At 47.7% G+C, this 19,449-nt stretch overlaps 1 protein-coding gene across 1 annotated transcript; it reads left to right on the forward strand.

The window, feature by feature from the left end:
- Window positions 1-670: 670 nt before the first annotated feature.
- LOC120018977 (basement membrane-specific heparan sulfate proteoglycan core protein-like) lies at window positions 671-18,360 on the forward strand. The gene is made up of 8 exons (XM_038962185.1): window positions 671-838; window positions 13,765-13,911; window positions 14,102-14,236; window positions 15,459-15,625; window positions 16,629-16,833; window positions 17,435-17,614; window positions 17,697-17,963; window positions 18,223-18,360. The coding sequence occupies exons 1-8, from the start codon at window positions 790-792 to the stop codon at window positions 18,225-18,227; spliced, it is 1,155 nt and encodes a 384-aa protein (XP_038818113.1). The 5' UTR covers window positions 671-789; the 3' UTR covers window positions 18,228-18,360.
- Window positions 18,361-19,449: the final 1,089 nt, after the last annotated feature.

Below are 19,449 nucleotides of genomic sequence, written 5' to 3' on the forward strand. Positions count from 1 at the left end.
AGGATGATATTCATGGGCTGGTTTTAGAATTATATTTATGGGCTGGTTCTAGAATGATATTTCTGGGCTGGTTCTAGGATGATAATCATGGGCTGGTTCTAGAATGATATTTCTGGGCTGGTTCTAGGATGATATTCATGGGCTGGTTTTAGAATGGTATTTATGGGCTGGTTGTAGAATTATATTTCTGGGCTGGTTCTAGGATGATAATCATGGGCTGGTTTTAGAATTATATTTATGGGCTGGTTCTAGAATGATATTTCTGGGCTGGTTCTAGGATGATATTCATGGCCTGGTTTTAGAATGATATTTATTGGCTGGTTCTAGGATGATTTTTCTAGGCTGGTTCTATTGGGGGCAGGCAGACATTTCCTGTCTGTCTGTCTGTCTGTCTGTCTGTCTGTCTGTCTGTCTGTCTGTCTGTCTGTCTGTCTGTCTGTATGTCTGTCTGTCTGTCAGCTGAACACACAAATAAGTAAGGAGGGAGAGAGGGGGAGGAGAGAAAGAGAGACTGCGAGACAACACACAGCAGGAGACTGAAGACCGGAAAAGGAGGGAGAGAGAGAGAGAGAGGCAGAGTGAGAGAGGGAGTGTTAGAGAGAGAGAGAGTCAGAGACAGAGAGAGAGGTTGTAGGACAGGACAGAGGGAGTGTTAGAGAGAGAGAGGTTGTAGAACAGGAGAGAGGGAGTGTTAGAGAGAGAGAGAGGTTGTAGGACAGGAGAGAGGGAGTGTTAGAGAGAGAGAGAGGTTGTAGGACAGGAGAGAGGGATATTTTTGCTCTGTGCAACATGGATTCCTCCACAACAGCACTGTTCCTCTGTTCTCTACTCTGGACAGGTAAACTACTACTGCTGCTTCTCTCTACACTACAATGCAGAACATGTTATTAAATCATTTACGGAGATATTTTTTTTAAATTTTTTGTTTCCCAATATTGAAAGCGGTCTATAGACAAGGCCAGGAAATAAATATATAAATATGTTAAATTGCTGCACTATCCCTTTTAAGTGGATATTCTTAGCTCTAAACTGCTTTAAACTTTCTACTTTCTAAAAAATGTTTTGGGATTATGAATAAAGTAATAAACTAATGTTGCGAGGGTTTAGAATTCTTAATCTTTAACATAAAATGTTTCTCATAACTTTAAATGCACGGTGATACATTTCCTTTCTTACTGTAGATGTGAATTTATAAAACAGTGTTAATATCATGTCCCATGGACTAGTGACTATAGTATAAAACAGTGTTAATATCATGTCCCATGGACTAGTGACTATAGTATAAAACAGTGTTAATATCATGTCCCATGGACTAGTGACTATAGTATAAAACAGTGTTAATATCATGTCCCATGGACTAGTGACTATAGTATAAAACAGTGTTAATATCATGTCCCGTGGTCTAGTCTAGCTGAGTCATGGTCCTATCCAGACCTGAGCTGCATGTTGTCTCTGATTGGATGTTTGCTCTGGGGTGGCATTTGTTTGCTGTTCTCCCCACAGACCAGACTGAACGCTCACAGTCTGCCCCTGTGTGTGTGTCTGTGTGTGTGTGTGTTTTATGTGAGTGTGTGTATGTGAGTGTGTGTATGTGTGTGTTTGGTGTGTGTGTGTGTGTGTTTGGTGTGTGAGTGTTTGTGTGTGTTTGGTGTGTGTGAGTGTACGTGCATGCCTGCATGCCTTTAGATGTATACCTGTCAATGTGGACATGGTCTATATTACTCTCTATATGTGAATCATGTATATGCAAGAGTAGAGTGTGAGTGTGAGTGAGTGTGTGTGTGTGTGTGTGTATGTGTGAGTGTGTGTGTGTACGTGCTTGTGTGAGTGAGTGTGTGTCAACTCATTGAACCCCCCCTTTGGGTGGAACCCTGTGTTCTCTCTTGCATCGGAGGATGTCAATAACTAGTGTGTGTCTCTCTGAGTGTCATTTCTCTGTGTGTGTGTGTCTGTGTGTGTGTTACTAACCTATCTTTCCTACAGTGTGTGTTTGCGTGATGTGTGTGTGTGTGTTACTAACCTATCTCTCCTACAGTGTGTGTGTGTGTTACTAACCTATCTCTCCTACAGTGTGTGTGTGTGTGTGTGTTTCTAACCTATCTCTCCTACTGTGTGTGTGTGTGTGTGTGTCTTACTAAGCTGTCTCTCCTCATTTCTACATTTTACTACTAGCTAGTAGTCAGTTAGCCACTGCTAGCGGTCATCACCGTTAATCCGGACATCAGCCAGCCTCAGCCCGGTCAATTCCTGCCAGTCTGCACAGCGCGATATCAACCCAGAGCATATCGGACTGTTTTTCTCTACCACATCTCAGGACTCCTACCGCAAGCTCTGAACCTTTACACCGGATCATCGCAGCTAGCTAGCTGCTATCCGAGTAGCTAGTCCTGGCTAACGTGTCTGTCCCGAAGCAAGCACCAGTTAGCCTGGAGCTAGCCTTGAGCTAGGCCCATGTCCCGGCTAGCGGAAGAGATCCATCAGACAATTCCTGGGCTTCAATACCTCTTTTGCCAATTGGCCTGGACCCTTTGCTGCCGACACGGAGCCCTGCCGATCCATCACGACTGGTTTGCCGACGTAACCGTCCGATGGGGTTTCAACAGACTCTTCTGTTGCGATGTCCCCCTGAGGCCCATCTGCTAGCCTGCTAGCACTGGCCTGCTAGCTATCTGAGTCGTCGTGTCTCCAGCTTGCCTAGCTGTTCACTGGACCCTATGATTACTCGGCTACACATGCCACCCCCTAATGTCAATATACCTTGTCTATTGCTTTTTTGGTATATGATTGTCTTATTTCACTGTAGAGCCTCCATCCCTGCTCAATATGCCTTAGCTAGCCCTTTTGTTCCACCCCCCACACATGCGGTGACCTCACCTGGCTTAACTTCTCACGAGTCACCAACCCTGATCCGGTAGCACCCCCCACCCCCCACCCCACTGAGTAGCATAGCTAGCATAGCGTCACAAGTAACTTGTAGCATCTAAATATCATTAAATCACAAGTCTAAGACACCAGATGAAAGATACAGGTCTTGTGAATAAAGCCACCATTTCAGATTTTTAAAATGTTTTACAGGGAAGACACAATATGTAAATCTATTAGCTAACCAAGTTAGCAAAGGACACGATATTTTTACTCCCAACAGCTTTTTCCTGCGTCAGTAGCTATCACTAATTCGACTAAATAAAAATATATATAGCCACTAACCAAGAAACAACTTCATAAGATGACAGTCTGATAACATATTTATGGTATAGCATAGTTTTTTTTTTGAAAAATGTGCATTTTTCAGGTATAAATCACAGTTCTACATTGCAGCTGCAATCTGAAATAGTGCTGACCCAGCCAGAACAATTACAGAGACCAACGTCATATAACGAATTACTCATCTTAAAACATTTCAGAAAAATACACAGCGTACAGATATTGAAAGCCCAACATCTGGTGAATCCAAACAATATTTCAGATTTATGAAATGTTTTATAACGAAAACAAAATGTAGCGCTAAATTAGCATAGCTATACCAGGCAGATTCGGCTAGGCGCCCACGGCCAGTTCACATGCACAACAGATATGATATAACATCGTAAATTGGGTCTTACTATGGCTGATCTTTCATCAGAATGTTGATCAAAGTGTCCTTTGTCAAGATGAGTGTCAGGTTTTGGCCAGGACTGTTCTGGTTTTTTGTCACTAGATGTCCCCATTGCACCTTTTTTGTACCTTTTGTTTTTCCCTTGCTCTATTATTGTTTGCACCTGTATGTCGTTCCCTTGTTAGTATTTAATCCCTGTGTGTTCCTTAGTTCCTTGCTCAGTGTTTGTATGTTAGCACCCAGCCCCAGCCCAAGCCTTGTTGTGAACATATATTTTTCTCTTGTTGGATTTTCCAGAGGTTCTCTGGTTTTGTTCTTTTGTATTTTGGATTAGTCTTTTAGGTTTGTTTTTTCCCTTGCTGTTTTTACCACTTTGTGGATTTTCTTTGTATTTTGGAAGTTATCTATTTTTTATTAAACCACCATCTCTAGTACTGCTGTGTCTGCCTCATCTTCTGGGTTCTGCCGATTTAGTGACTGTTTCTCGCACCGGGTCCTGACAGAAACACTGAGCCATTAAAATGAACCCAGAGGCAGCCAGTACCCAGGACTTTTTTCCCATGCTGTCCCACCACGAGGGGACTGTCCAACGTCACGAAGCTGCTCTGGTTCAGCAAGAGGCCTTAATGGCTGGACATTCTCAACTTCTGTCGGAGATGATGACTTCCATAAAGCAGATTTCTGATCAACTTTCTCCTGCAACCGCTTATGCTCCAGTTCATCAGATTCAAGTGCCCGTGGCAGTTAACCCCCTGGCTGAACCTCGTCTGCCGCCTCCCCAACGGTTCTCAGGTGATCCGAGTGGTTGTAAGGGGTTTTTCACCCAATGTTCTCTCTCCTTCGAGCTGCAACCCTCGTCATTTCCCACCGACCGGTCCAAGATAGCATATATCATCACCCTGCTGTCGGAAAAAGCCCTAGCCTGGGCTACTGCTGTGTGGGATGCCCAAAGTCCCTGCTGTGCCAGCTACTCTACCTTTGCTGATGAATTCAAGCGAGTGTTTCAAGGTCCTACCAGCGGTCCTGACTCAGCCAAACAGCTCCTGACTCTCCGCCAAGGTCGGCGCAGCGTGACGGACTATGCCATCCAGTTCCGCACGGTGGCAGCAGCGAGTGGCTGGAATGACGAGGCGCTCACAGTGTGCTTTTTGAAGGGTCTTTCCGACACCATCCAAGATGAACTGGCCACTCGGGAACCACCGGACAACCTCGAGTCCCTGATCAAGTTGGCTTCACGCATAGACCAGCGTCTGAGAGAGAGAGAGCTCAACCGTAGATCTCTCACCCTAGCTCCTATCGGTCCCAGCTCCGAGTCTCCACCTTTATCCCCGCTGACTCCACCGGAACCCATGCAGGTTGGACGCATCTCCCAGGCTGAGAGAGACCGCCGGATGAGGGAGCGATGCTGTCTATATTGCGGCAAACCGGGCCATTTCCTCTCCACGTGTCCCGGGCTCCAGGGAAAACGCACTCTCCCGTGCAGGCCTGGGAGGACTGTAACGGGAAACATAACCTCCTCCCATCCATCCAACTCCCGCCTGCTCATTCCAGTTACCCTTTCCTGGGACAACCACGAGCTTCCCCTTCAAGCCTTGGTAGACTCTGGAGCCGCAGGTAACTTCATGGATGGTGTCTGGGCGAAGGAGAATGGCGTTCCCTCTGAACCTCTAAGTGACCCCATAAGGGTTACTACGTTGGATGGAAGCCCTTTGGGATCTGGACTTGTCACTCGTGTCACTACCCCCTTGCGTCTTTCAGTTTCCCAACACCAGGAAGTGATGAACTTTCATCTGACCTCGTGTTCCGAGTTCCCTCTCGTCCTTGGATACCCCTGGCTTCACAGCCATAACCCTCACATCGACTGGTCTGTGGGCACTATCAAGCAGTGGGGTCCTACGTGCCAAGCCACTTGTATCTTCCCAAGTTCCCCGAGTTCCCCTCCCGAGTCTCTAGAATCCATCGACCTGTCCCGAGTTCCCGAGTGTTACCATGACCTCAAACCGGTATTTAGCAAACAGAGGGCCACCAAACTACCACCCCATAGACCTTACGATTGCCCCATCGACCTGTTTCCGGGCACCTGCCCCCCCAGGGGTCGGATCTTTTCCCTATCTCCTCCCGAACGAGCTGCTATGGATACCTACATCAAGGACGCTCTGGCAGCAGGCCTCATGCGTCCATCCACCTCGCCGGCGGGAGCAGGGTTTTTCTTTGTGGCCAAAAAAGACGGGGGATTACGTCCTTGCATCGACTACCGGGGACTTAATGCCATAACCGTCCGTAACCGCTACCCGCTACCCCTTATAGCCACAGCCTTTGAGCTGCTCCAGGAAGCAGTGGTCTTCACTAAGCTTGACCTGCGGAACGCATACCATCTTGTGCGGATCAAACCCGGTGACGAGTGGAAGACCGCTTTCAACACGCCTACTTGTCACTACGAATACTTGGTGATGCCCTTCGGCCTGACCAACGCCCCGGCTGTGTTCCAAGCGCTCATAAACGATGTGCTTAGGGATATGCTTAACATTTTCGTGTTTGTTTACTTGGATGACATCCTCATCTTTTCGAGCTCCCTTCAAGAACACACTAAGCATGTCAGACAAGTGCTCAAACGCCTCCTAGACAGCCATTTGTACGTTAAGCCGGAAAAGTGTGAATTCCATTCCTCTCGAGTACAGTTCCTGGGATTTGTAGTGGAACCCGGTCGAGTCCAGATGGACCCCAAGAAGGTAGGGGCGGTAGCAGATTGGCCCACCCCCAAGTCCGTTAAGGAAGTTCAGCGTTTCCTGGGCTTCACTAACTTCTACCGCAAGTTCATCAAGAACTTCAGCTCGGTGGCAGCCCCTCTCTCAGCTTTAACCAAGGGTGGCAACACAAGGTTTCTGTGGGGAAGAGAAGCTGAGACGGCCTTCCAAGGACTCAAGCAGCGCATCCTCTCTGCTCCCATCCTGACACTACCGACGGCGGATGAACCTTTTGTGGTGGAGGTAGACGCATCAGAGGTTGGTGTTGGAACTGTCCTGTCTCAGAGGGGTGAAGACAAGAGGCTTCATCCTTGCGCCTTCTTCTCTCACCGGCTTACCCCGGCCGAGAGGAATTACGATGTGGGGGATCGTGAACTCCTAGCGGTTAAGATGGCATTGAAGGAATGGAGACACTGGCTCGAGGGGGCTTCTCAACCGTTTCAAGTGCTTACGGACCACAAAAATCTGGAGTATATCCAGCAGGCGAAGCGGTTGAACTCCAGACAAGCTCGATGGTCTCTTTTCTTCAGCCGATTCTAGTTTATTCTCACCTATAGACCCGGGTCGAAGAATCTCAAACCGGATGCCTTGTCACGAGTCTACTCTCCTGCCATTCGAGAAGATACTGACATGACTGTTCTTCCTGCCGCTAAGATCGTGGCTCCGATCTCGTGGCAAGTGGAGGATACCGTGAAACAAGCTCAAGCCATCGAACCGGGCCCTGGAGGAGGTCCTGCTAATCGGTTGTTTGTTCCCAAGGCAGCAAGGTCCCAAGTCCTTCTGTGGGGGCACTCCTCTCGCCTCACCTGTCACCCGGGCGTAGGTCGCACCTTGGAGTTCATCCAGCGTAAGTTCTGGTGGCCCACCATAAAAGAAGACGTTGCCACTTTCGTCAAGGCCTGTTCCGTGTGCTGCCAGGGCAAATCTTCTCACCTCCGCCCTCAAGGACTCCTTCACCCTTTATCTATTCCCCACCGACCCTGGTCCCATATCTCGCTGGACTTTATTACTGGCCTTCCTCCGTCCCATGGTAATACAACGATCCTAGTCATCATCGACAGGTTTTCTAAGGCGGCTAGGTTTGTTCCCTTGACCAAATTACCTTCTGCCAAGGAAACAGCTGAGTTGGTGATTAACCATGTGTTCCGAGTCTTTGGCATCCCGCAAGATATGGTTTCCGACAGAGGTCCCCAGTTCGCCTCAAGGTTTTGGAAGGCCTTCTGCCAACTCATAGGGGCCACGGCCAGTTTATCTTCAGGGTACCATCCGGAGTCCAACGGCCAAACTGAGAGGATGAATCAGGAGCTGGAAACCACCCTCAGATGTATGGTTTCCAACAACCCATCCACATGGTCATCCTTCATTGTTTGGGCTGAGTACGCGCACAACACCTTGTGCTCCTCCTCCACTGGTATATCCCCGCACGAGTGTCAGTTTGGCTATGCTCCTCTATTGTTCCCGGACCAGGAGGCAGAAGTCAGAGTGCCTTCAGCCTCGAGGTTCATCAGACGCTGTCGGCTTACGTGGAAGAAGGCCCGTCTTAATCTTCTGCGTTCCTCTCAGCAGTACCAAAGACAAGCCAACAGACGTCGCCGTCCCGGTCCTACCCTGTACCCCGGCCAGAGAGTATGGCTCTCAACAAAAAACTTACCGCTACGGGTGGAGTCTCGCAAGCTGTCCCAGAGATTCATCGGACCCTTTAAGATTGCCAGGAGAGTCAATCCCGTTACTTTTCGCCTGCACTTACCCAGATCCCTTAAAATCAATCCCACATTTCACATTTCTTTATTAAAACCTGTTGTTTTTTCTCCCCTTATTCCGGCAGGCAGACCTCCCCCTCCGCCCCGTGTCATCGGAGGCCAGTCGGCTTATACCGTCCACCGGATACTGGACTCCCGCCGGGTGCAGCGGTCCTGGCAGTATCTGGTGGACTGGGAAGGCTACGGTCCCGAGGAGCGCTCCTGGGTTCCTGCCAAGGACATACTGGACCCTGACCTCATTCGTCAGTTCAGGGCCCTCCACCCTGAGAAGGCTGGTAGGAACGTCAGGAGCCGTTCCTAGGAGGGGGATTCTGTCAGGTTTTGGCCAGGACTGTTCTGGTTTTTTGTCACTAGATGTCCCCATTGCACCTTTTTTGTACCTTTTGTTTTTCCCTTGCTCTATTATTGTTTGCACCTGTATGTCGTTCCCTTGTTAGTATTTAATCCCTGTGTGTTCCTTAGTTCCTTGCTCAGTGTTTGTATGTTAGCACCCAGCCCCAGCCCAAGCCTTGTTGTGAACATATATTTTTCTCTTGTTGGATTTTCCAGAGGTTCTCTGGTTTTGTTCTTTTGTATTTTGGATTAGTCTTTTAGGTTTGTTTTTTCCCTTGCTGTTTTTACCACTTTGTGGATTTTCTTTGTATTTTGGAAGTTATCTATTTTTTATTAAACCACCATCTCTAGTACTGCTGTGTCTGCCTCATCTTCTGGGTTCTGCCGATTTAGTGACTGTTTCTCGCACCGGGTCCTGACAATGAGTCGTTGGTTCCGTTCAGAATTGTTCCTTGCCCACTCCATTTAGCACAGGTACCGGTCGAGTGGCACGGATCTCAAACGTAAATAAATTCAGACAACGGAACACCACAAAACTCCCGAAAAAATTCAAATAATCTGATTAAACTATATTGAAAAAACATACATTACGATGATATGGTCACATGTATCAAACAAAATTCGACACGGAGATAGTTTTCATCCATAACGCCAGCAAAACAGTACACAATCGCAGCTCCAACTCGTGCGAATCAGAAAACCGGAAGTTGTCGGTCACGCCAAAGAAATAGGTCTTATTTCACGTCAGTACCAGATAAACAAAGAATTTCTCCTCTGACGTCCTCTTGACACCCAGAGGAAGGCGAATGAAGTGTGTTTCTGGTCATAGGGGTCATGACCATATATAGGCAGAGCGTTGAAGCGAGCATAGACTTCTTGCATTCTACTTCTTGGTCAGGGAAAGTGCTGTCAAATGACTTGTGTATCACTCAGAGACAAAATTGAAATGGTTTTAGAAACTAGAGATTGTTTTCTTTCCAATGGTATTATTTATATGCATATAGTAAGAGCAATAATTGAATAAGAGGCAGTTTAATCTGTAGAGCAAATTATGCTAATGGGAAAATAGCACCCCCTGTATTCTCAAGAAGTTAAATGGTGCCTCTAGAGACAAAACCTCTCTCATCGTCACTCAATGCCAAGGTTTACCTCCACTGTACTCACATCACACCATACCCTTGTCTGTACATTATGCCTTGAATCTATTCTTCCGCGCCCAGAAATCTGGTCCTTTTACTCTCTGTTCCGAACGCACTAGACGACCAGTTCTTATAGCCTTTAGCCTGTACCCTTATCCTACTTCTCCTCTTTTCCTCTGGTGATGTAGAGGTTAACCCAGGCCCTGCAGCCCCCAGCATCACTCCCATTCCCCAGGCGCTCTCATTGGTTGACTCCTGTAACCGTAAAAGCCTTGGTTTCATGCATGGTAATGTTAGAAGCCTCCTTCCTAAGTTTGTTTTATTCACTGCTTTAGCACACTCCGCCAACCCGGATGTCCAAACAGTGTCTGAATCCTGGTTTAGGAAGGCCATCAAAAATTCTGAAATTTACATCCATAACTATAACATTTTCCAACAAGATAGATCTGCTAAAGGGGGTGGAGTTGCAATCTACTGCAGAGATAGCCTGCAGAGTTCTGTCATACTATCCAGGTCTGTGCCCTAACAATTTGGTCTGTGCCCGAATACTTTTAAAAATCCACCTTTCCAGAAACAAGTCTCTCACCATTTCCGCTTGTTATACACCCCCTTCAGCCACTAGCTGTTCCCTGGACACCATATGTGAATTGATCACCCCCCATCTGTCTTCAGAGTTTGTACTGTTAGGTGACCTAAACTGGGACATGCTTAACACCCCGACCGTCCTACAATCTAAGCTAGATGCCCTCAATCTCACACAAATTATCAAGGAACCTACCAGGTACAACCCTAAATCCGTAACCATGGGCACCCTCTTAGATATCACCCTGACCAACTTGCCCTCTAAATACACCTCTGCTGTCTTCAACCAGGATCTCAGCAATCACTGCCTCATTTCCTGCATCAAACGACCACCCCTCATCACTATCAAACACTCCCTAAAACACTTCAGCGAGCAGGCCTTTCTAATCAACCTGGCCCGGGTATCCTGGAAGGATATTGACCTCATCCCATCAGTAGAGGATGCCTGGTTGCTCTTCAGAAGTGCTTTCCTCACCATCTTAAATAAGCATGCCCCTTTCAAAAATGTAGAACTAAGAACAGATATAGCCCTTGGTTCATCCGAGACTTGACTGCCCTTGACCAGCACAAAAACATCCTGTGGCGTTCTGCATTAGCATCAAATAGCCCCTGCAATATGCACCTTTTCATGGAACTCAGGAACCAAAATACTCAGCCAGTTAGGAAAGCAAAGGCTAGCTTTATCAAACAGAAATTTGCTTCCTGTAGCACTAATTCCAAAAAGTTTTGGGACACTATAAAGTCCATGGAGAATAAGAGCACCTCCTCCTAGCTGCCCACTGCACGGAGGATAGGAAACACTGTCACCACTGATAAATCTACGGTAATCGATAATTTCAATAAGCATTTTTCTATGGCTGGCCATGCTTTCCACCTGGCTACCCCTACCCCGGCCAACATCTCAGCACCCCCTGCAGCAACTTGCCCACGCCCCCTGATTCTCGTTCACCCAAATCCAGATAGCTGATGTTCGGAAAAAAACTGCAAAATCTGGATCCCTACAAATCAGCTGGGCTAGACAATCTGGATCCTCTCTTTCTAAAAGTATCCTCCGAAATTGTTGCAACCCCTATTACTAGCCTATTCAACCTCTCTTTTGTATCGTCTGAGATCCCCAAAGATTGGAAAGCTTCCGCGGTCATCCCCATCTTCAACGGGGGAGACACTCTAGACCCAAACTGTTAAAGACCTATATCCATCCTGCCCTGCCTTTTCAAAAGCCAAGTTAACAAACAGATCATCAACCATTTCGAATCTCACCGTACCTTCTCGAATATGCAATCTGGTTTCCGAGCTGGTCACGGGTGCACCTCAGCCACGCTCAAGGTCCAAAAATGATATCACAACAGCCATCGATAAAAGACAGTACTGTGCAGCCCTCTTCATCGACCTGGCCAAGGCTTTGGACTCTGTCAATCACTGCATTCTTATCAGCAAACTCAATAGCCTTGGCTTCTCAAATGACTGCCTCGCCTGGTTCACCAACTACTTCTCAGATAGAGTGTGTCAAATTGGAGGGCCTGTTGTCCGGACCTCTGGCAGTCTCTATGGGGGTGCCACAGAGTTCAATTCTCGGGCTGACTCTTTTCTCTGTATATATCAATGATGTCGCCCTTGCTGCTGGTGATTCTCTGATCCACCTTTAAGCAGATGACACCATTCTGTATACACCTGGCCCTTCTTTGGACACTGTGCTAACAAACCTCCAAACGAGCATCAACGCCATACAACACTCCTTCCGTGGCCTCCAACTGCTTTTAAATGCAAGTAAAACTAATTGCATGTTCTTCAACCGATTGCTGCCCGCACCCTCCCACCCGACCTGTATGCTCTCGTTGGCTGGCCTTCACCACATATTCGTCACCAAACCCACTGGCTCCAGGTCATCTATAAGTCTTTGCTAGGTAAAGCCCCGCCTTATCTCAGCTCACTGGTCACCATAGCAACACTCACCCGTAGCACGCACTCCAGCAGTTATATTTCATTGGTCATCCCCAAAGCCAACACTTCCTTTGGCCGCCTTTCCTTCCAGTTCTCTGCTGCCAATGAATTGCAAAAATCACTGAAGCTGGAGTCTTATATCTCCCACTTTAAATTTAAGCATCAGCTGTCAGAGCAGCTTACCGATCACTGTACCTGTACACAGCCAATCTGTACATAGCACACGCAACTACCTCATCCCCATATTATTACTTACCCTCTTGCTCTTTTGCACCCCAGTATCTCTACTTGCACATCATCATCTGCACATCTATCACTCCAGTGTTAATACTAAATTGTAATTATTTTGCCTCTATGGCCTATTTATTGCCTACATCTCTACTCTTCTACATTTGCACACACTGTACATAGATGTTTCTATTGTGTTATTGACTGTACATTTGTTCATGTGCAACTCTGTGTTGTTGTTTGTGTCGAACTGCTTTGCTTTATCTTGGCCAGGTCGCAGTTGTAAATGAGAACTTGTTCTCAACTGGAATACCTGGTTAAATAAAGGTGAAATAAAATAAAAATAAAAAGGTGGGACAACCACATATCACAGTCATAGTCATTACATTTTCCTCAATGAAGAACCTATCAGCAGAGTCAGAGCTAGTGGGGGGGGAGTTGTGAGTGTTAGTTCACAGAAATACTTTTATTTTGAGGGGGGGAGGGTGCTGTGTGATTATATAAGATACTGTTCGAAGAGATAGAGTTTCAGATGTTTTCGGAAGATGGGCAGGGACTCTGCTGTCCTAGCTTCAGGGGTGAAGCTGGTTCCACCATTGGGGTACCAGGACAGAGAAGAGCTTGGACTGGGCTGAGTGGGAGACCAAAGGTGGCTGAACGGAGTGCTTGGGTTTGAGCAGAGCCTCAATGTAGGGAGGGACAGTTCCTCTTGCTGCTCCGTAGGCAAGTTCCATGGTCTTGTTTTGGATGCGAGTTTAGACTAGAAGGCAGAGGAGCGGGGTGATGTGTGAGAACTTGGGAAGGTTGAACCAGGCGGGCTGCAGCATTCTGGATAGGTTTCAGGGGTTTGATGGCACAAGCAGGAAGCCCAGCTAACAATGAGTTGCAGTGTTCCAGACGGGAGAGGACAAGTCTCTGGAGTAGGATAAGCACACCTTCCTGTGTGAGGACAGGTCATACTCTGCGGATGTTATAGAGCATGAACCTGCAGGAGAAAGTCACTGCTTTGATGTTTGCAGAGAACGACAGGGTGTTGTCCAGGGTCACGGCAAAATTCTTTACACACTGGGCGGGGGACACCTTGGAGTTGTCAACTGTGATGGAGAGGTCTTGGAGTGGGCAGGCCTTCCCCTGGGAAGAAAAGCAGCTCCATCTTGTCGACGTTGAGCTTGAGATGGTGGGCCGACATCCAAGCTGAGATATCTGCCAGGCAAGCAGAGATGTGTGTCACCACCTGGGTGTCAGAAGGAGGGAAGGAGAACAGTAGTTGAGTGTCATCCACATAGCAATGATAGGAGAGAACATGAGAGGACATGACAGAGCCATGTGACTTGGTGTATAGAGAGAAGAGGAGAGGGCCTAGAACTGAGCCCTGGGGGACACCTATAGAGTGTATGGCAGGGTGTGTGTGTGTTACTTACTTATCTCTCCCTCCTATCCAGTATGTGCCCAGGCCCCAGTAGTGTCAGTTGAGCCCAGGTCAGCAGGGGTCCGGCAGGGGGAGTCGGTCAGTTTCCGCTGCCGGGTGGTCAGTGGGTCACAGCCCGTCCGTCTGGAGTGGAAGAGAACCAACAACCATCCACTGGCAGGTGGGGCTCTGACCACACATATGCACACAGGCAGACAGACACACACAGGCATGCACACACACACACAGCCCTTGAATGGTACTCAACTACACAATAGCTGTGACACAATGTTAAATGGACAGTTTATAAAAATGTGATGATTGAACTGGTTCTAACTCGTTCTAACCGGTCCTATCTGCTCTGTCCTTAGATAACGTGAAGATTGGCCCGGATGGTTCCGTGCTCACCGTCGCTAACACCAGGAACGGTAACCAGGGGCAGTACCGTTGCGTGGCAACTAACTCTGCGGGCCGAAGCACCATGATGGCCTTACTGACCATCAAACGTGAGTGACCATCCCTATCCTAGAGATAGAGCTCCAGGGAGGGGCAGGGCTGAGGGTAGAAGAACCCCAGAGATAGAGCTCCAGGAAGGGGCAGGGATGAGGGGAGAAGAGGCCCAGAGATAGAGCTCCAGGGAGGGGCAGGGCTGAGGGGAGAAGAGCCCCAGAGATAGAGCTCCAGGGAGGGGCAGGGCTGAGGGGAGAAGAGCCCCAGAGATAGAGCTCCAGGGAGGGGCTGAGGGGAGAAGAGCCCCAGAGATAGAGCTCCAGGGAGGGGCAGTGCTGAAGGGAGAAGAGCCCCAGAGATAGAGCTCCAGGGAGGGGCAGGGATGCGGGGAGAAGAGGCCCAGAGATAGAGCTCCAGGAGTGAGGATGGATGGGTGGTGATGCGGAGGATCATAGGCAAGGGTAGGATGGAGAAAAGTGTATAGTGAGAGGTATCAGGAGGGCTGTAGTTATAGTAGTTGACATGTAGTGTCAGGGTAGGATGGGGGAGGGTGTATAGTGAGAGGTATCAGGAGGGCTGTAGTTGTAGTAGCAACATGTAGTGTCAGGGTAGGATGGGGAAGGGTGTATAGTGAGAGGTATCAGGAGGGCTGTAGTTGTAGTAGCAACATGTAGTGTCAGGGTAGGATGGGGAAGGGTGTATAGTGAGAGGTATCAGGAGGGCTGTAGTTGTAGTAGCAACATGTAGTGTCAGGGTAGGATGGGGAAGGGTGTATAGTGAGAGGTATCAGGAGGGCTGTAGTTATAGTAGTTGACATGTAGTGTCAGGGTAGGATGGAGAAGGGTGTATAGTGAGAGGTATCAGGAGGGCTGTAGTTGTAGTAGTTGACATGTAGTGTCAGGGTAGGATGGGGGAGGGTGTATAGTGAGAGGTATCAGCAGGGCCGTAGTTATAGTAGTTGACATGTAGGATGGGGAAGGGTGTATAGTGAGAGGTATCAGGAGGGCTGTAGTTGTAGTAGTTGACATGTAGTGTCAGGGTAGGATGGGGGAAGGTGTATAGTGAGAGGTATCAGCAGGGCTGTAGTTATAGTAGTTGACATGTAGTGCTGGAGTTGCAGGATCATTCTTCATATGGTTGGAACTTGAAACGTCAGTAAAGTAAACTTTTTCATGTATCTGTCTGTGTACCACCTGAAGAAGTGGAAAACCACACTCAACCCTCTCCTCTTCTGTGTGTGTTGTTTGTGTGTGTGTTGTGCATGTCCTTTCGCCTCAGATTCCCCTAAGGTGCGGGTGACCCCGGCAGGGCCCCTGCGAGTCCGGCTTGGTGAACCTGTAGCTCTGGAATGCCACGCCACAGGTAGGCCACGCCCCTCCGTTACCTGGCAACGCCACGGAACACAGCTGGTAACCACAAAGACCGAGGACACCAGTACACTGAAGGTCAGGCTGTCTGCCCGTACACCTACATACAGACATGCTGTACACACACACACACACACACACACACACACACACACACACACACACACACACACACACACACACACACACACACACACACACACACACACACACACACACACACACACACACACACACACACACACACACACACACCCCCCCCCTCATACACACGTACTTGTGAGGACTTTTTGGCGACCAACAATTGATTACCATTCAAAATTAGTATTTTCCTAACCCTAAACCTAACCCCTAACCCAAATTCTAACCCTAAACCTAACCCCTAACCCAAATTCTAACCCTAACCCTAAACCTACCCCCTAACCCAAATTCTAACCCTAAACCTAAATCTAACCCCTAACCCAAATTCTAACCCTAACCCTAACCCTAAACCTAACCCCTAACCCAAATTCTAACCCTAAACCTAACCCCTAACCCAAATTCTAACCCTAACTCCTAACCCAAATTCTAACCCTAACCCTAAACCTACCCCCTAACCCAAATTCTAACCCTAACTCCTAACCCAAATTCTAACCCTAACCCTAAACCTAAACCTAACCCCTAACCCAAATTCTAACCCTAACCCTAACCCTAAACCAAACCCCTAACCCAAATTCTAACCCTAACCCTAAACCTAAACCTAACCCCTAACCCAAATTCTAACCCTAACCCTAACCCTAAACCAAACCCCTAACCCAAATTCTAACCCTAACCCTAACCCTAACCCTAAACCAACCCCCTAACCCAAATTCTAACCCTAACCCTAACCCCTAACCCAAATTCTAAACCTAACCCTAACCCTAACTCCTGAGCCTAAAATAACCTTTTTTCATGTGATGACTGGCTAAAAATCCTTACTTCTCCGAATTCTTGTGAGACTTCTGGTACTCACAAGTTAGTAAAATTTGTACACACACAAACACAGACATAGACACAAACACAGACAGACACAACTGTCTCCCTCCATGTCCCCTGTCTCCAGGTGGCAGCAGTGAGCTCTGAGGACGCTGGAGTGTACGTGTGTCAGGCCCAGAACACTGAGGGGGTCGCCGAGGTCAAGGTGGAGGTCATCGTTGAGGGCGGCCAGGGCGCTGCCAACGCACCCAAGGCACCCAAGGCGACGGTATCCATGGCAGAGGTGACAGCTGTAGAGGGTCACACGGTCACCATGCAGTGTCAGGCCACAGGTAATAATCATTCAATAGTCATTCAATCAATAAGTCAGGCAATCAGTCAGTCAATCAATCAATCATTTAATCAGTCAATCAATCAATCAGTCAGTAAATCAATCAGTCAGTCAGTCAATCAAGGATAATAAGTGATCTTAGATCAGACAGGCTGTTTCCCTGTTCTCTATTTAATCACTACTGTTGACCAGAGCCCTATGGGACTACTTTATAACCACATCCCTGTGTCTTTCTTTCTTTCTTTCTTTCTTTCTTTCTTTTTTCTTTCTTTCTTTCTTTCTTTCTTTCTTTCTTTCTTTCTTTCTTTCTTTCTTTCTTTCTTTCTTTCTTTCTTTCTTTCTTTCTTTCTTTCTTTCTTTCTTTCTTTCTTTCTTTCTATCTCTATCTCTCTCTCTCTCCTCTCTCTCTCTCTCTCCTCTCTCTCTCTCTGTGTGTCTCTCTCTATCTCTCTCTCTCCTCTCTCTCTCTATCTCTCTCTCTCTCTATCTCTCTCTCTTTCTCTGTGTCTCTCTCTATCTCTCTCTCTCCCCTCTCTCTCTCTCTCCCTCTCTCTCTCTCTCTCTCTCTCTCTCTCTCTCTCTCCCCCCCCACACCCCCCCAGGTTCTCCCATTCCTGTTGTCTCCTGGTCTAAACTGCGAGCCCCGTTACCATGGCAGCACACTGTGGAGGGTGGAGTTCTGACTCTGACCAGCGTGGGGCGCCAGGATTCAGGACAGTACATCTGTAATGCCACCAATACACACGGATACAGCCAGGCATACACACAGCTAGAGGTGGACTGTGAGTACACACACACCAACACGCACACACACTCACAAACACACATTGACATGTCATAACTCTCCCTCCTCTTCCTCCCCAGCCCCTCCCTACACCACCAGTCTACCAGACCAGGTGAGACTCCGCCCCGGTGACACCCTCCGTCTCCAGTGCCTCGCCCACGGCTCTCACCCAATCACATTCCGTTGGACACGGGTGGGCCGGAACGGCATGCCCGCAGGGGCGGAGACCATTAAGGATGGCCAGCTGCTGATTGGCCAGGTGAAGTTGAATGACAGCGGGACCTACAAATGCGTGGCGACCAACCACGTTGGTTCCAGCGAGGCTCTGGCGAAGGTCACAGTGAAAGGTGAGTTGTAACGTATTAGGTGAGAGCTGATCTGAAAACCAATCGTATAGATGTAGACTTCTGTCTGAACCCTTCACAGTAAAATAACAAGTGTGAAATGTTAATAGTCTCTCTCTCTCTCTCTCTCTCTCTCTCTCTCTCTCTCTCTCTCTCTCTCTCTCTCTCTCTCTCTCTCTCTCTCTATCTCTCTCTCTCTCTCCTCTCTCCTCTCACTCTCTCTCTCTCTCTCCTCTCACTCTCTTTCTCTCCCTGTCCACAGCCTAAGCCAACTCATCTCCCCTGCGGCTCTCGTCTAATGTTGATGTCACGAACCCCACAACCCCCCCAATATATGCATATATAGTGGGGGAAAAAATGTTTATGAAATAAATTTTGATAAAATCAATACTGGTAAATATTTTGAGATGTTCTCTGATTGTGAATCCCTGATTTCAAGCATGTTTAGCTCAGACAGCTTATTTACAATTACAGCCTTCACATACATGTTTACTCCTACTTAGGGTTGCAGAATTCTGGGAACTTTCAATTATTCCGCGGTTTCCAAAAATCCTGTTTGGAATATTCCAGATTTTCAACTTATTCCCTCCTGATTCTAGGAATCGTCCAACCGGGATTTGGGGAAAACCAGGGGACTTATTGAAAGTTCTCTGAATTTTGCAACCCTTCTCCTACTAAGTGGTCGCACTTATGACGTCACTTTAAAGTTCTGCTTTCTGCCACATGATGGGGATATTGAGTTTGCTTCATGCAAGGTAGCAGACATTGACCTATAATACACTCAAACTATCAGGGCAAAGTTCTGTTGGATTTCATTCAACTACATGACACATATTTTTATGTGTATTTATTTATTTTATTTAACTAGGCAAATATATCATGGTAGGCTGGACTAGAGTAGAACAGATCACTGGCACCTGATCGGCCAACCAGTACCTGTTACTGGATTTTATACACCTAATCGGCCAACCAGTACCTGTTACTGGGTTTTGTACACCTACTGGGCCAACCAGTACCTATTCCTGGGTTTTATACACCTAATGGGCCAACCAGTACCTGTTCCTGGGTTTGATACACCTAATGGGCCAACCAGTACCTATTCCTGGGTTTTGTACACCTAATGGGCCAACCAGTACCTGTTCCTGGGTTTTGTACACCTAATGGGCCAACCAGTACCTGTTCCTGGGTTTTGTACACCTAATGGGCCAACCAGTACCTGTTCCTGGGATTTGTACACCTAATAGGACCAACCAATACCTGTTCCTGGGTTTTACACACCTAATGGGCCAACCAGTACCTGTTCCTGGGTTTTATACACCTAATGGGCCAACCAGTACCTATTCCTGGGTTTTGTACACCTAATGGGCCAACCAGTACCTGTTCCTGGGTTTTGTACACCTAATGGGCCAACCAGTACATGTTCCTGGGTTTTGTACACCTAATGGGCCAACCAGTACCTGTTACTGGGTTTTATACACCTAATGGGCCA

This window comes from Salvelinus namaycush, chromosome 2, assembly GCF_016432855.1.
Source record: "Salvelinus namaycush isolate Seneca chromosome 2, SaNama_1.0, whole genome shotgun sequence".
NCBI classification, from domain to species: Eukaryota; Metazoa; Chordata; class Actinopteri; order Salmoniformes; family Salmonidae; genus Salvelinus; species Salvelinus namaycush.

Coding starts and splice junctions, on each gene's coding strand:
- LOC120018977 (XM_038962185.1), top strand. CDS start 790: ATGGATTCCTCCACAACAGCACTGTTCCTCTGTTCTCTACTCTGGACA. Junction 839..13,764: donor CTGTTCTCTACTCTGGACAG/GTAAACTACTAC, acceptor CCTCCTATCCAG/TATGTGCCCAGGCCCCAGTA. Junction 15,626..16,628: donor AGGACACCAGTACACTGAAG/GTCAGGCTGTCT, acceptor CCCTGTCTCCAG/GTGGCAGCAGTGAGCTCTGA.